Genomic DNA, 13,641 nt, shown 5'->3' with positions numbered 1-13,641 from the left:
TCTCAGAAAACAAGTGAAATTACATCTCTGCCTAAAGTAGTACTTTTTTTTAAATGATAGGAATGGACACTACACAATAAATAATTTTAAAGTGCTGGAAACATTCAGCAGATCAGGCAGCATCTGTGGAAAGATAGGAGTTAACATTTTAACATTTCAGATCCAATATCCTCCATCGGAACATAGAACAGTGTATCACATGTTACATGTGGACCTTGTTTCAGGGGGTATGGAGAGAAGGCAGGTACGGGATACATGATCAGCCATGATCATATTGAATGGCGGTGCAGGCTGCTGCCGAACATGATGACCTAATTTCTAATTCTATAGAAAGTATCACATGTACAGACCTTTCAGCCTTAAATATATGTGCTGAACATGATGACAATTTAAGCTAATCTCATCTGCCTGCACATGGTCAATATCTCTCCATCTCCTGTCTGTTCACATGTCTGTCTTAAATACTTCTTAAATGTCTGCTTCCACCACCTCCCTGACAGCCTATTCCAAGCACCCACCATTCTGAGAACTGGTAAGGTGAGAGAAACAGGTTAATTTTCAGCAGGCAGATTAGTTAGAGACTGATAAATAAAACAAAGGGAATATTATAGCTAGAAATAGATCAAATGAGTGACATAGCAGTCAAGGTAGAAATTAGAAGTGCATATGATGCTTCATGTGTGTAATGTGTTATAATATGCTGGGGGACATACCCAGCAGACCAAACGATACTAATAGAAAAATAAAAATCTGAGCCAAAATGATAAGACAGAACCGGCCAGTTCATTATGGATAGAAAGAATGAGTGAGTTATCTTAAGTTGGAGAATTTGAAGGCTACAACATCCCTACACAGAAGATGAGGTGTTGTCCCTGAAGCACGACTTGGGCCTTGTGTAATAGTGCAGGAGACAAGAGACAGAAAGATCAGTGGGATAGGGAATTAAAATGACAGGCAACCAGTAGCTCATGGTCATTTAGTATCCCCATTGTAGAGAAAACCACTGTATGTGTTACACTAGATTGGATGAAGTGTAGGTGAATTGTTGATTAACTTGGTAAGACTGTGTGGGTCTCTTTATGATGAGGAAGGAAGAGGTGAAAGACATTTGGTGCATCTTCACTGCATTGGAAGTGCCTCATGACGAGAGGGATATGTGGGAATGAAAGAGCAGACCAGGAAGTCATGAGGGATGTAATCCTTCTGAATGCTGAAAAGGGAGGGAAAATTTTGACTGGTGATGTAACCTTGTTGGTGCTGGTAGAAATGACTAAGAAAAATCCATTAAATGTGAAGTGGGGTTGAAGTAAAGGACCAGAGGAACTATGTTTTTGCTCTATCTAGAAAAATAGGTTTGAGAGCTGAAATGTGGGAAATAGATTTCCACCTACAATTAGTTTGTATTAATGTATACAGGCTTTCATAAAAGGGTGATATATTTGAAGCATTTCAGATAATGCCAAACGCTTTGAGTACTTTCAATTTTCTGTGTGTATTTAAGATTCAAGATTCAAGAGTTTATTGTCATGTGTCCCAGATAGGACAATGAAATTCTTGCTTTGCTTCAGCACAACAGAATATAGTAGGCATAAATAAATACAGAACAGATCAGTGTGACCATATACTATTGATTTTATATATATATATAAACATAAATAATCAGATAAAATGCAATGGGCTATTAACATTCAAAGTTTTGATTGAGTTGAGTTTAATAGCCTGATGGCTGTGGGGAAGATGGCTGTGGCTGGATGTTGCAGATTTCAGGCTCCTGTATCTTCTACCTGAAGGCAGCGGGGAGATGAGTGTGTGGCTAGGATGGTGTGGATCCTTGTTGATGCTGGCAGTCTTTTTGAGGCAGCGACTGCGATAGATCCCCTCAATGGTAGGGAGGTCAGAGCCGATGACGGGCTGGGCAGTGTTTACAACTTTTTGCAGTCTTTTCTGCTCCTGGGCGCTCAAGTTGCCGAACCAAGCCACGATGCAACCGGTCAGCATGTTCTCTACTGTGCACCTGTAGCAGTTCGAGAGAGTCCTCCTTGTCATACCGACTCTCCTTAATCTTCTCAGGAAGTAGAGGTCTTAAAATGTAGGTCTAGAGGCAGAGGGTAACAAATAGACAGAAAACAGATTATAGGTCCTTCCCAGGTTACAAATGCATATGAATGAATGTTTGGGAGACCAGTGGGATGATGGCTGCTGGCATCTTCTGCTGCCTGGAAACTCAGTTTGTAGCCATATCTTCAACTTGTAATCTATTCAGGTTACAAACATTTCTCAGGAATGGACCCTTGCTGTAACTAGGGGGGGAACCGGTGCTGTAACTCTTTAGCATAATTTTGTTTTTAAAAAGTTGGAAGTAGACGCCAGCATTACATAGGAATCAACTCTGGAGTCACTCATGTCCATACTGCACTTTACTATGTAAAGTGAGGAGATTTTTTCAAAAAATACAAAAGAAAACCAGAGACAGCTGCAAGAAATGTTGATAAAATGGGAGAGTACATGCCAAAAAACTGGTGAATGGAATTTTGCATCATTAAGTGTGAGTTGATACATTTCCGAAGTTCGTTCAGTGCTGCAGATAAACACATTCTTTCAGTGTACAGATTAAAAGGATGTAAAAATGCTGGTGGATAAAGCCATAAAACGACAACTTTTTATTATGCAAATTCAAAATATGAAAAAACCAAAGGCGTTTTGGAGTCTCCATAACACTTAAATAAGATCCCACTTAAATCAAATTACGCATCATTAAGCTACATATCCTTAGATTGATATTAATTAAGGCTTTAGAGAAAGTGCGACATAAGTTCACAGTCTTACCCCAGGCTTCACACCAAGTTCTCAGTTGGTACACATTGCCAGATCGTTGATCAAAGCAGTCACATTATTAAGGTACCGTATTTCCCGGCGATGAAGACGCTATTTGTACTCAAAAATAAGGCACGGAAATTTACCTGCGTTTGGAGGCCAAAGGTTAGGTTGATAGCCAAGAAAGATAGACTTGGCTATCCCTCAGTACACCAACATTAAGTGAGCAGCTTTTTTCTATGTAGTGCTAAGTTTCTTGAGTGTTTTTGATCATTTAGGCAAGTGTCACAATCCTGATGCGCATTGTAAGGGGTAAAAAGGCTTCATAGGTTGTACCTCCTGATACATACTATTCACATCTAACTTGAAATGGTTTAGGTAGGATAGGGTAAAACCAACCAACATGCAGAGCAACACATTTCAGAAATCCTTGTAAAATATTTTATTAAAACTAAGTAACACAGCAACTAATGTAATATAAAACACTTCAAAAAGTACTCATTTTATTCCTTTAGTTCAATTATTCCTTTTTTCTAATTTTCTTGTTTTTATACACATATCACATACATGACTGTCATTTTATTTTTACTTCAATATTTCTGTGGAAGCCAATTAGATTTTTTTTCTTTTCTCCAAGTTACATATGGAAGATTGAGCACTCAGATTATAGGGAATAATGAATACAGACCAGGAAGTTATTACATTCTGTACTGCATTATTCAGCATTTTTGAATTCACACAAAAAGATAGGAATGACATTTGCAGAAGAGCAAAAACATATAGTAAACTGAGACAATTTTGACTTTTTCATTCCTTTACAAAAATGTTATACATTCAGAATGATTTGGGGGAAAATGGTTACTGTATTCATATCTATGTCGAGAGAGTCTGCCCTGTGGAACTCTCTGGAACTCTCTGCCACAGAGGATGGTTGAGGCCAGTTCATTGGCTATATTTAAGAGGGAGTTAGATGCGGCCCTTGTGGCTAAGGGGATCAGGGGGTATGGAGAGAAGGCAGGTACGGGATACTGAGTTGGATGATCAGCCATGATCATATTGAATGGCGGTGCAGGCTCGAAGGGCCGAATGGCCTACTCCTGCACCTAATTTCTATGTTTCTATGTGTGACAGAAAATTGCCTTTATAGATAGATAGATAGATAGATAGATAGCCTTTTATTGTCATTCAGACCGAAGTCTGAACGAAATTGCAGCAGTCATACATATAATACAATACAATAAAACAACAATAAACACATATTAACATCCACCACAGTGAGTCCACCCAGCATCTCATCACTGTGATGGAGGCAAAAGTCTTAGGTCTGCAGTCTCTTCCCTCCTCTTGAAATGGGCATTCCTAAGTAGCCATATGCTCATTTGTAACAGGAAGGCCAACAAACATGGCTAAATTCCAGTTTGCCAGAGTTTCGCAATAGGGATGTAAAAACATAACAAGAGAAGAAAATAAGAGCAAGAGTAGGTCTCTCACGACTACACTGCTTTTCAATATTATGGCAAATTTTCTCCTTTTCCAGTTCCAGTTCACTGCCAGTTCCCAGTAGCCCTTTATTTCCCTAACTTTTCACAAACTTGGTACCTTCTTTTTAAATGCTGCCAATTATTTCACCTTCACAACCCTCTGGGTAGAAAATTCCAGAGATTTATTATTCATAATAAAATCATTTATAATATCTCAACATTATATCCCTGTCATGCCACCCCCATCTCCCTTAGGATTTTAAATGTTTCAATTATAAGCATCTAGATAAACAGGGTCTGATTAGGAACAGTCAACATGGATTTGTGCCTGGAAGGTCATGTTTGACTAATCTTCTTGAATTTTTTGAAGAGGTTACTAGGGAAATTGACGAGGGTAAAGCAGTGGATGTTGTCTATATGGACTTTAGTAAGGCCTTTGACAAGGTTCCTCATGGAAGGTTGGTTAAGAAGGTTCAACTGTTGGGTATAAATGCAGGAATAGCAAGATGGATTCAACAGTGGCTGAATGGGAGAAGCCAGAGGGTAATGGTGGATGGCTGTTTATCGGGTTGGAGGCAGGTGACTAGTGGGGTGCCTCAGGGATCTGTGTTGGGTCCTTTGTTGTTTGTCATGTACATCAATGATCTGGATGAAGGTGTGGTAAATTGGATTAGTAAGTATGCAGATGATACCAAGATAGGGGGTGTTGTGGATAATGAAGAGGATTTCCAAAGTCTACAGAGTGATTTAGGCCATTTGGAAAAATGGGCTGAAAGATGGCAGATGGAGTTTAATGCTGATAAGTGTGAGGTGCTACACCTTGGCAGGACAAATCAAAATAGGACGTACATGGTAAATGGTAGGGAATTGAAGAATACAGTTGAACAGAGGGATCTGGGTATAACCGTGCATAGTTCCCTGAAGGTGGAATCTCATATAGATAGGGTGGTAAAGAAAGCTTTTGGTATGCTAGCCTGTATAAATCAGAGCATTGAGTATAGAAGCTGGGATGTAATGTTAAAATTGTACAAGGCATTGGTGAGACCAAATCTGGAATATGGTGTACAATTTTGGTCGCCCAATTATAGGAAGGATGTCAACAAAATAGAGAGAGTACAGAGGAGATTTACTAGAATGTTGCCTGGGTTTCAACAACTAAGTTACAGAGATAGGTTGAATAAGTTAGGTCTTTATTCTCTGGAGCGCAGAAGGTTAAGGGGGGACTTGATAGATGTCTTTAAAATGATGAGAGGGATAGACAGAGTTGATGTGGACAAGCTTTTCCCTTTGAGAATAGGGAAGAGGGAAGATTCAAACAAGAGGACATGACTTCAGAATTAAGGGACAGAAGTTTAGGGGTAATATGAGGGGGAACTTCTTTACTCAGAGAGTGGTAGCGGTGTGGAATGAGCTTCCAGTGGAAGTGGTGGAGGCAGGTTCATTGGTATCATTTAAAAATAAATTGGATAGGCATATGGATGAGAAGGGAATGGAGGGTTATGGTATGAGTGCAGGCAGGTAGGACTAAGGGGAAAAAAAATTTGTTCGGCACGGAATTGTAGGGCCGAGATGGCCTGTTTCCGTGCTGTAATTGTTGTATGGTTATATGGTTAATTAGATCACCCCTCATTCTCTTCATAAACTCCAAAGAACATGGAACTGAATTTCTTTTTCTGTTGATCAGAGGACAACCGTCTCAAGAATCAGAGCAGTGAATCTTTCAGAGCTGCTTCCAATACTAGTCTTTTCTTAAATAAGGGGATCAAAAACTGTGCATGGGTTAATGTTACATGGAAGAACCTTGAGCATATGAAGCTGAAAAATGTTTTATTCTCTTCAAATAATTTGCAGACTGTCAGACTGCAAAGGCTCTGGAGAGGAAAACAGGAAACAAGTTATGTCCTTGGATTAATCTTGTTTGTGAAAGAAAATGTTTTTTTGTTGTTGCAGATTCCACACGGCCTATTATTTTAAAAGTCACTTTAAAAAGGTTCAATAATTACTTGTAACATATTAAGCAGAATATTGTCAATTTTTGGTCAGTCAGGAGTTAAGTTGTGGGATTTTGTCATTGCATTGACAATATTCTGCTTGATATGTTGCATTGCATTACGTGGATCTAATTTTCCTTCACATAGAAACATAGAAATTAGGTGCAGGAGTAGGCCATTCGGCCCTTCGAGCCTGCACCACCATTCAATATGATCATGGCTGATCATCCAACTCAGTATCTCGTACCTGCCTTCTCTCCATACCCTCTGATCCCTTTAGCCACAAGGGCCACATCTAACTCCCTCTTAAATATAGCCAATGAACTGGCTTCAACTACCCTCTGTGGCAGAGAATTCCAGAGATTCACCACTCTCTGTGTGAAAAAAGTTCTTCTCATCTCGGTTTTAAAGGATTTCCCCCTTATCCTTAAGCTCTGACCCCCTTGTCCTGGACTTCCCCAACGTCGGGACAATCTTCCTGCATCTAGCCTGTCCAACCCCTTAAGAATTTTGTAAGACATTTATTATCTCATGCCTGAATGTTATCCAGTCTTCCTGCATCTGGGCATTAATTATCCAAGTAACTCTGAATTGATCATTGGTGAACGTCGGTATTATTTCTGATGGTAAGATGGAAGGAAGGTTCTAGATGCTGCAGATTTATATCTGCAGCATCCTAACATGTCAGGATGGTTGGACATAGGAGGCTATTATAGGGCCCATTGGCCCACAATGTTTATATTGTGCATGATGCCAAGTTAAAGAGATCGTGTCTGCCTGTGCATGATCCATTTCTCTATTCCCTGCACATCCATGAGCCTATGTAAAATTCTATTAAATGCCACTATCGTATCTGCCTCCACCACAAAAAGACTTGCCCCGCACATCTCCATTAAACTTTCCTCTCTCACCTTATAGCTATCCCCTCTAGTGTTGGACATTTCCACCCTGGGAAAAAGATGTTGACTGTCGACCCTATCTATGCTTCTCACAATTTTAGATTCTCCTATCAAGTCAATCGACGACATTCCAGACAAAACAATCCAAGTCTGTCGACCTCTGCCTGCTGCTGAAACCCTCTAATCTATCCTGAAGAACATGCTCAGCAATTGGTCAATGAACAAATAATCACAATGATTTTCATGCTACATTTTACTCCAGCCCAAAGAGCATTTTCTCCTGGGTTCCCAGCAACTTCAAATTTGTAAAAACTCCTTTGATTTCACTGAAATAAATAACTTCGATTTGATTTAATAGCTCAAATTACTCAGGACTGTACATGCAGAACATGAAGGAATTATCCTTAAAATATTATTTGTAGAAAGTATTAACTAAAAAAAATAACTGATCATGTTCAATTTTCAATCTTAGATGCATCCAAGGCAGACTTTGAGCAAACTGCCTCTTCAAGCAAATTTTTACCCTCTTACAACAACTGCCTACATACAAGACAATGATGTTCGTTTGACCCTGCATTCTGCTCAGTCATTGGGAGTTGCTAGTCTGAGGAATGGTATGTATTATTCACATTTTTCTTCTAACTCGAGCCAAACAAGGAAGGATTTGGATCAATGTTCTGAGTACTAAGTGATATTTGCAGAATAGTATCAGGACGTTCAGTCCTGATGGCTGATACCATTTGCACCTCTCTCCTCACACCTTTCTCCTATACTTTACTTTGCTTTCGACTTTAGAGATATAACATAGAAATAGGGCCTTCAGCCCATCAAATCAGCACCGACTAGCGATCACCCCATGCACTAGCATTACCCTACACATGAAAGACAATTTACAATTGTACAAAAGCCTATTAACTGTTGGTTTTTAGTCCTTGTAATAGTAAAGACGTCACACCTTGGCAGGTTATACACTGTTTATTTAGAATAAACAACTACAAGCTCGTACTTGAGAGTTAACTTCATACTGAAGAGTGCAGTAGATTGCTACCCTAATAAGCTAGTGGGCGCAACTACAAAAGCATAACATGAGCCACTGATCTACATCCCCCCCTCTTAAAGAATCAATAGCACTATACCCATAACTAAGCAAAGCAAAAATCACAACAGATGACAAACGTATGTAAAGTCAAACATAGTCTGGATACTTCACAACCGGCCTGCTAACACGACCGGCACATGTACGATAGAGGCCATCTCCATTCCTCTTGGAGGGACAGAGTTGGTGATTTCACCACCGTGGGGGAGTGGACCAACGCCTCTGGGGTCGAAGCAGGAGACTGTGGCACAGGCGAAGATGGGACAGACAGAGGAACTGTCACAGGCATGGATTGTTGTGCTGGCAAGAGCATGTGAGGGTCACCAGATGCAGATTGAAATGAACTTGTAAGATCTGGATAATAAGGAGGAGGGATTGGCTCCTTCACAGGTAGAAGATGTTGTCTGTTTCGTCGGTAGGTGCCGCCATCGGCTCTAACAATGTACGGGCGTGGCTCCAAAGCTAGACCAGAAATCACCCTTAGCCTTTGTCAGTCTGTAAGCGGACCACCTGTCCTTTGGTCAATGGTGGCAGAGGCCTGCTCGTCTTGTCGAACCATTTTTTTTTAATGTCACGCTTCTGTCGTAACCTGGTTTGAATATCCTCAGGTGGAAAGGCATGTGACGTTTGTTCTGCGACGGGCAACGGGGTACGGGTCTGCCTTGACAATAATCGTTGAGCAGGGGAACCTAAGGCAGGATCACAGGAAATGTTGCGTAAGTTGAGCAAATCCAGGAATACGTCAAACTTGGCCCTGTGAGAGCGCTCCATGAGTCGTTTCGCACTACGGACAGCCCGTTCAGCCTTAAACTGTGAATACTTAGGGCTGCTGGTGATGTGGTGAAAATTCCATCGTCTGGCAAACTCTCTGAATTGGTGACTGTTTAACTGGCTGCCATTGTCAGTCAACAGCTTGCCTGGAGATCCATGGATTGAAAAATGACGTGATCATTTTGAAATCTCGCCGCTGGAAGTGGGGCTGCTGAGAGAATCAATGTCGAACCACCCTGAATACGAATCCACGAGCACCAGGTACTGCTTGCCGTGCCACTCAAATAAATCAGCTGCCACTGTAGACCATGGGAGCGCAGGTACAGGATGTGGCAGAAGTGGTTGCTTTTGTTGATGAGGTGCCATGCTATTGCACACAGCACAAGCTGCCACATTGCCGTTGATGTATTCGGCCATGCCAGGCCAGTAAAACATGCTTTTCGCCCGTGAAAGAATGGCTTCAGCGCCTGGGTGTCCTGCATGGACAGCGTCGAAATACCGGTGATGCAACGAAGCAGGAACCACGGACTTGTGCCCTTTAAAACAATCCCATCTTGTAGCACCAATTTGTCCCGAACAGGGAAGAAAAGTCGGGCTGGCAAAGGAACGTTGTAGCGCTTGTCTGGCCAGCACGCTTAATGACAGAGGTTAGGGACTGTAGGGTCTTGTCAGTGGCAGTGTGGGCAACTAAGTCCTCCATCCATGATGAAGGGATGAAGGATACGGACATCACGATAAAGTCATCATCCTGTGAAGGCAGATCCTCGCAGGTCTTCGCATATCCTCGCATATCCTTTCCACGTTTGTAGGTGAGGACGATGTCATATTTTTTGAAGTTGTAGTAACATCCGTTGTAGGCGCGCTGGAGAGTTATGAATAGGTTTATTGAAAATGCTGATAAGAGGTTGGTGGTCGGTTTCAACTGCAACTGTGCGACCAAAGATGACATCGTAGAAGAGTTTGCAGGCAAAAACAACCGCTAGAAATTCCTTTTCAATTTGGGCGTATTGTTGTTCTGTGTCAGACATGGTGCGTGAGGCATAGGCGACAGGTTTATTGCCATGACCATCATTCTGAAGGCATGCAGCGCCCAGGCCATGTTGTGAGGTGTCACATGTATGTGTAACAGGCAGTCTATGATCATACGCTATAGTAGGGGTGGCCGACATATGCCGTTTAGGATTGTCAAATGCTGTCTGTTGTTGTTCATGTCAGGCCCAAGCAGTGTCTTTGTGTGTGAGAAGGCATTATGGCGCTGACAATTTGCTGAAATCAGGAATTAATTTGCTCAAATATTTCGCCATGCCAAGGAAGCTCTGCAAGCTGGGCACGTCAATGGGTGCTGGGAGTTCATTAATGGCACTGGTGTTCGCTGGATCAGTTTTCAGGCCGTCCTTGGTAAATATGGCCTAGGTATTTTACCTCATTCAATCTGAATTTGCATTTTTCGGGGTTGAGTTTGAGATGGATGGCCGATAGGGATGAAAAGAGATTAAAAGAGATAAGTGAAGCAGTTGTCTGAGTTAGAGCTTGTGTGTTTTGTAGCTGTTTGAAGACAGCCAAAGAGATAGCGATACAGCGAGCCCCGGAATCCACCTTAAGATAGAGAGTTTTGCAGTTAATGAGCAGTTTGACCTTGGGATTGAGCTTGGACGCTGAACCAGACAAAGCATGCACATTAATCTCTGTGCTGTCATCATCTGTTTGTGGGAACTGGGAGCTAGGATATTCATTCTGATTTAACAAGCTGACTGACTGTCTCATTTGAAATCTGTTGGTAACCGATTTGCAGTATTTTGCGAAATGGTTTCTTTTGTTACAGAGCCTGCAGATTTTTCCGAATGCCGGACACCGGTCACGAATTGCAGTGTGAAGCTGTGCAATTAAAGCAATTAGTAATCCCTCATAGGCTGTTAACTGGCCGCTGAAACCGTCGAGTAGTAATTTGATTAGACACGCTGGCTGCATTGACTTCACGAGCAGCAGGAGATGTTAGCGTTTTAATGTGGGCATTGGTTAACTCAGCTATGCGACAGTAGTTTTCAACAGCTTCTAAGGTCAGGCCCACTTCACGCAACAATTCATTGTGTAGTTTATCTTTCAATATGCCATGCATTAATCGATCTCTTATCAAACTAGATTCGATTTCTCTAAAATCACAACGACTAGCAACATGCTTCAGTGCACTGACATAGAGCTCGGCTGGTTCTCCTTGTTTTTGACACATTGAGAGAAATTTATGTCGTTCAATGCTCACATTAATTTATAACTCACAGTTGTCGGAATTTACGTAGGAGGCACTCAGGACCACGGATGGACTCTGCTGGAATTTGTACGTTATTATCATCCACACCAGCACACCACACCACACCAGTGAAATCTTCTGGCATGTCGTGCTGCTTCAGTGCCTGCTAAGTTAAGGAGAATCGAGACACGAAGAGCGGGTACTGCGTTCGGATAAGCAGCATCAATGTAAATTGAGAAATCTCCCTCGAACACACGCCATCGTTCTGCAAGATCAGCATCAAACACCAAGATATCTGGCATTCTAAGAGCAGCAGTCATAATCGTGGTTAAAAAAATAAACTAAGATAAAAACAATATAATCTATCGGAGGGTGAGATCGTAAACTTTGACACCATGTTGGTTTTGAGTGTGTAATAATAAAGATCTCACACCTTGGAAAGGTTATACACTGTTTATTTAGAATAAACAACTACAAGCTCTTACTTGAGAGTTAACTTCATACTGAAGAGTGCAGTAGATCGTGACGCTAATAAGCTAGTGGGCGTAACTACAAAAGCATGACATAACATGAGCCACTGATCTACATTGACCTACAAACCTGTGGGTCTTTGGAGTGTGGGAGGACACTGGAGCATCCAGAAAAACCCCACGTGGTCATAGGGAGAACATACAAACTCTGTACACATAGCACCCGTAGTCAGGATCAAACCCTGGTCCCTGGCATTGTAAGGCAGCAACTCGACTGCTGTGCCACTACGCTGCCCTCTGATCATCAATTTCAGTATTGTTGGGTTACTGGTAATGGAGCCGATTATTGTTTCAGGTCTGAAAAATAATAACTAGAAATCATGTCTCTCTCCCCTAACCAACAAGTTTCACATATCTCTGGGCTGCAGGCATAAAGCCTACACTGTAGCACTTAATGGCAGGCATAAAGCTTACAGACAAGAACTGAAAAATGATATATTCCTAAATGTTGATGCATCTGCAGGCATTGTCTCAAAGCTCTTAACTCATCTATAGTTGCCAATTAAATATATTAACTCTAGGTACATGCATTAGTACTATGCATGGAACATCCCAGCAAGGGCATTAAGCTTTGTTTGGCAATCTCTACCAAAGATCCTATATAGCAGAGCTATAGGATCTTTGATCTCTACTGTCAATAATACCCATGAACCTTTGAATATAGACAACATCAAAACAGATCTGTACAATGTGGGCTTAAAGCTCAAATATCCTGTTAACTTTGTTCTGTTGTTTGTTCTTCCCATAATTACATGCATAAAGCCCACACTATGTACAGAGTAGATATTTACTTAAAGCAGCCATAAACCCTCTTCCACGCCTGTGGTCAGTTGCTACTGCTTTGTATACATTCGAATTTTCTGGCAGCGCTGTGAAACGGCTGTGGCTCGCCTGCAGTCTGTCTGTTTTTACTTTTTTTGTGTTTTTGTTTTGTCTTGTTCAGTTAAACTTTTGGTATTAGGTTGTGTTATGTGTGGGGGGGGGGGCTGAAACAGGGCTTTCTGTCTCTCCCTTCGGGGGAATGCGACTTTCTTGTCGTATCCCCCTTCTCTTCCCCCGTCTGAGCTGAGGCCTAATGGCGGAGCTGGCGGCCTCCAACCTGCGACCGACCTCGAGGCTCCGGATATAGAGCCAGCCAGGACCAACGCGAGGTCGGCGTTCGGGCAGCGACACGACTTGGCGCTCCAGTGAGGGTTGATGGCACGGGGCTGAGACATTCATGTGTGGGCGGCCTGGCTCCCAGCTGGAAGGCGCTCCCGTGTGGCCGGCCCGGCTCCCGGCTGGAAGGCGTTCCCGCGTGGGTGGCCCGGTGCGGGGCTGAGACGCTCCCATGTGGATGGCCCGGTGCGGAGCGGAGACGGTGCTCCGGTGGCTGAGGCGGCGTTCTGGCGGCGGCGACCTGAATCCGGGGCTCGGCCGCGGGCCAGTGGACGACATCGTCGGGAGCTCGCAGGTCACAGGCTGATGCCTGTTTTCCGGAGCTCCCGTGGCAACAGCTGCATCCGCTGGACTGGAGGGCGGCAGCTTCGACCACCCCGGGCCGCGGAGCTTGAACCGCGGGACTGACTTACCATCGCCCGGTGGGGTATCGCCTCAGCGCAGAGGGAGAAGAGGAGGGAAGAGACTGTAACCCTAAGACTTTTGCCTCCATCACAGTGAGGAGGTGCTTGGTGAACTCACTGTGGTGGATGTTAATTTGTGTTTATTGTGTGTTGTTTATTATTACATGTATGGCTGCAGGCAACGACATTTCGTTCAGACCGAAAGGTCTGAATGACAAATAAAGGATTCAATTCAATTCAATTCAATTCAAT

At 42.7% G+C, this 13,641-nt stretch overlaps 1 protein-coding gene across 1 annotated transcript in view; it reads left to right on the top strand.

Annotated features, from left to right (window-relative positions):
* The window catches only part of man2a1 (mannosidase, alpha, class 2A, member 1), a 96,907-nt gene that overhangs the window by 70,656 nt on the left and 12,610 nt on the right, over positions 1-13,641 (top strand). The window contains 1 exon segment of the mRNA XM_055633217.1: positions 7,658-7,799. Within this exon segment, the coding sequence (XP_055489192.1) occupies positions 7,658-7,799 (142 nt within the window).

Source organism: Leucoraja erinacea, chromosome 3 (assembly GCF_028641065.1).
Source record: "Leucoraja erinacea ecotype New England chromosome 3, Leri_hhj_1, whole genome shotgun sequence".
In the NCBI taxonomy this organism is placed as follows: Eukaryota; Metazoa; Chordata; class Chondrichthyes; order Rajiformes; family Rajidae; genus Leucoraja; species Leucoraja erinaceus.
Note: the sequence above shows the minus strand (reverse complement) of the source record. Positions and strands in the feature narration are given on the sequence as shown.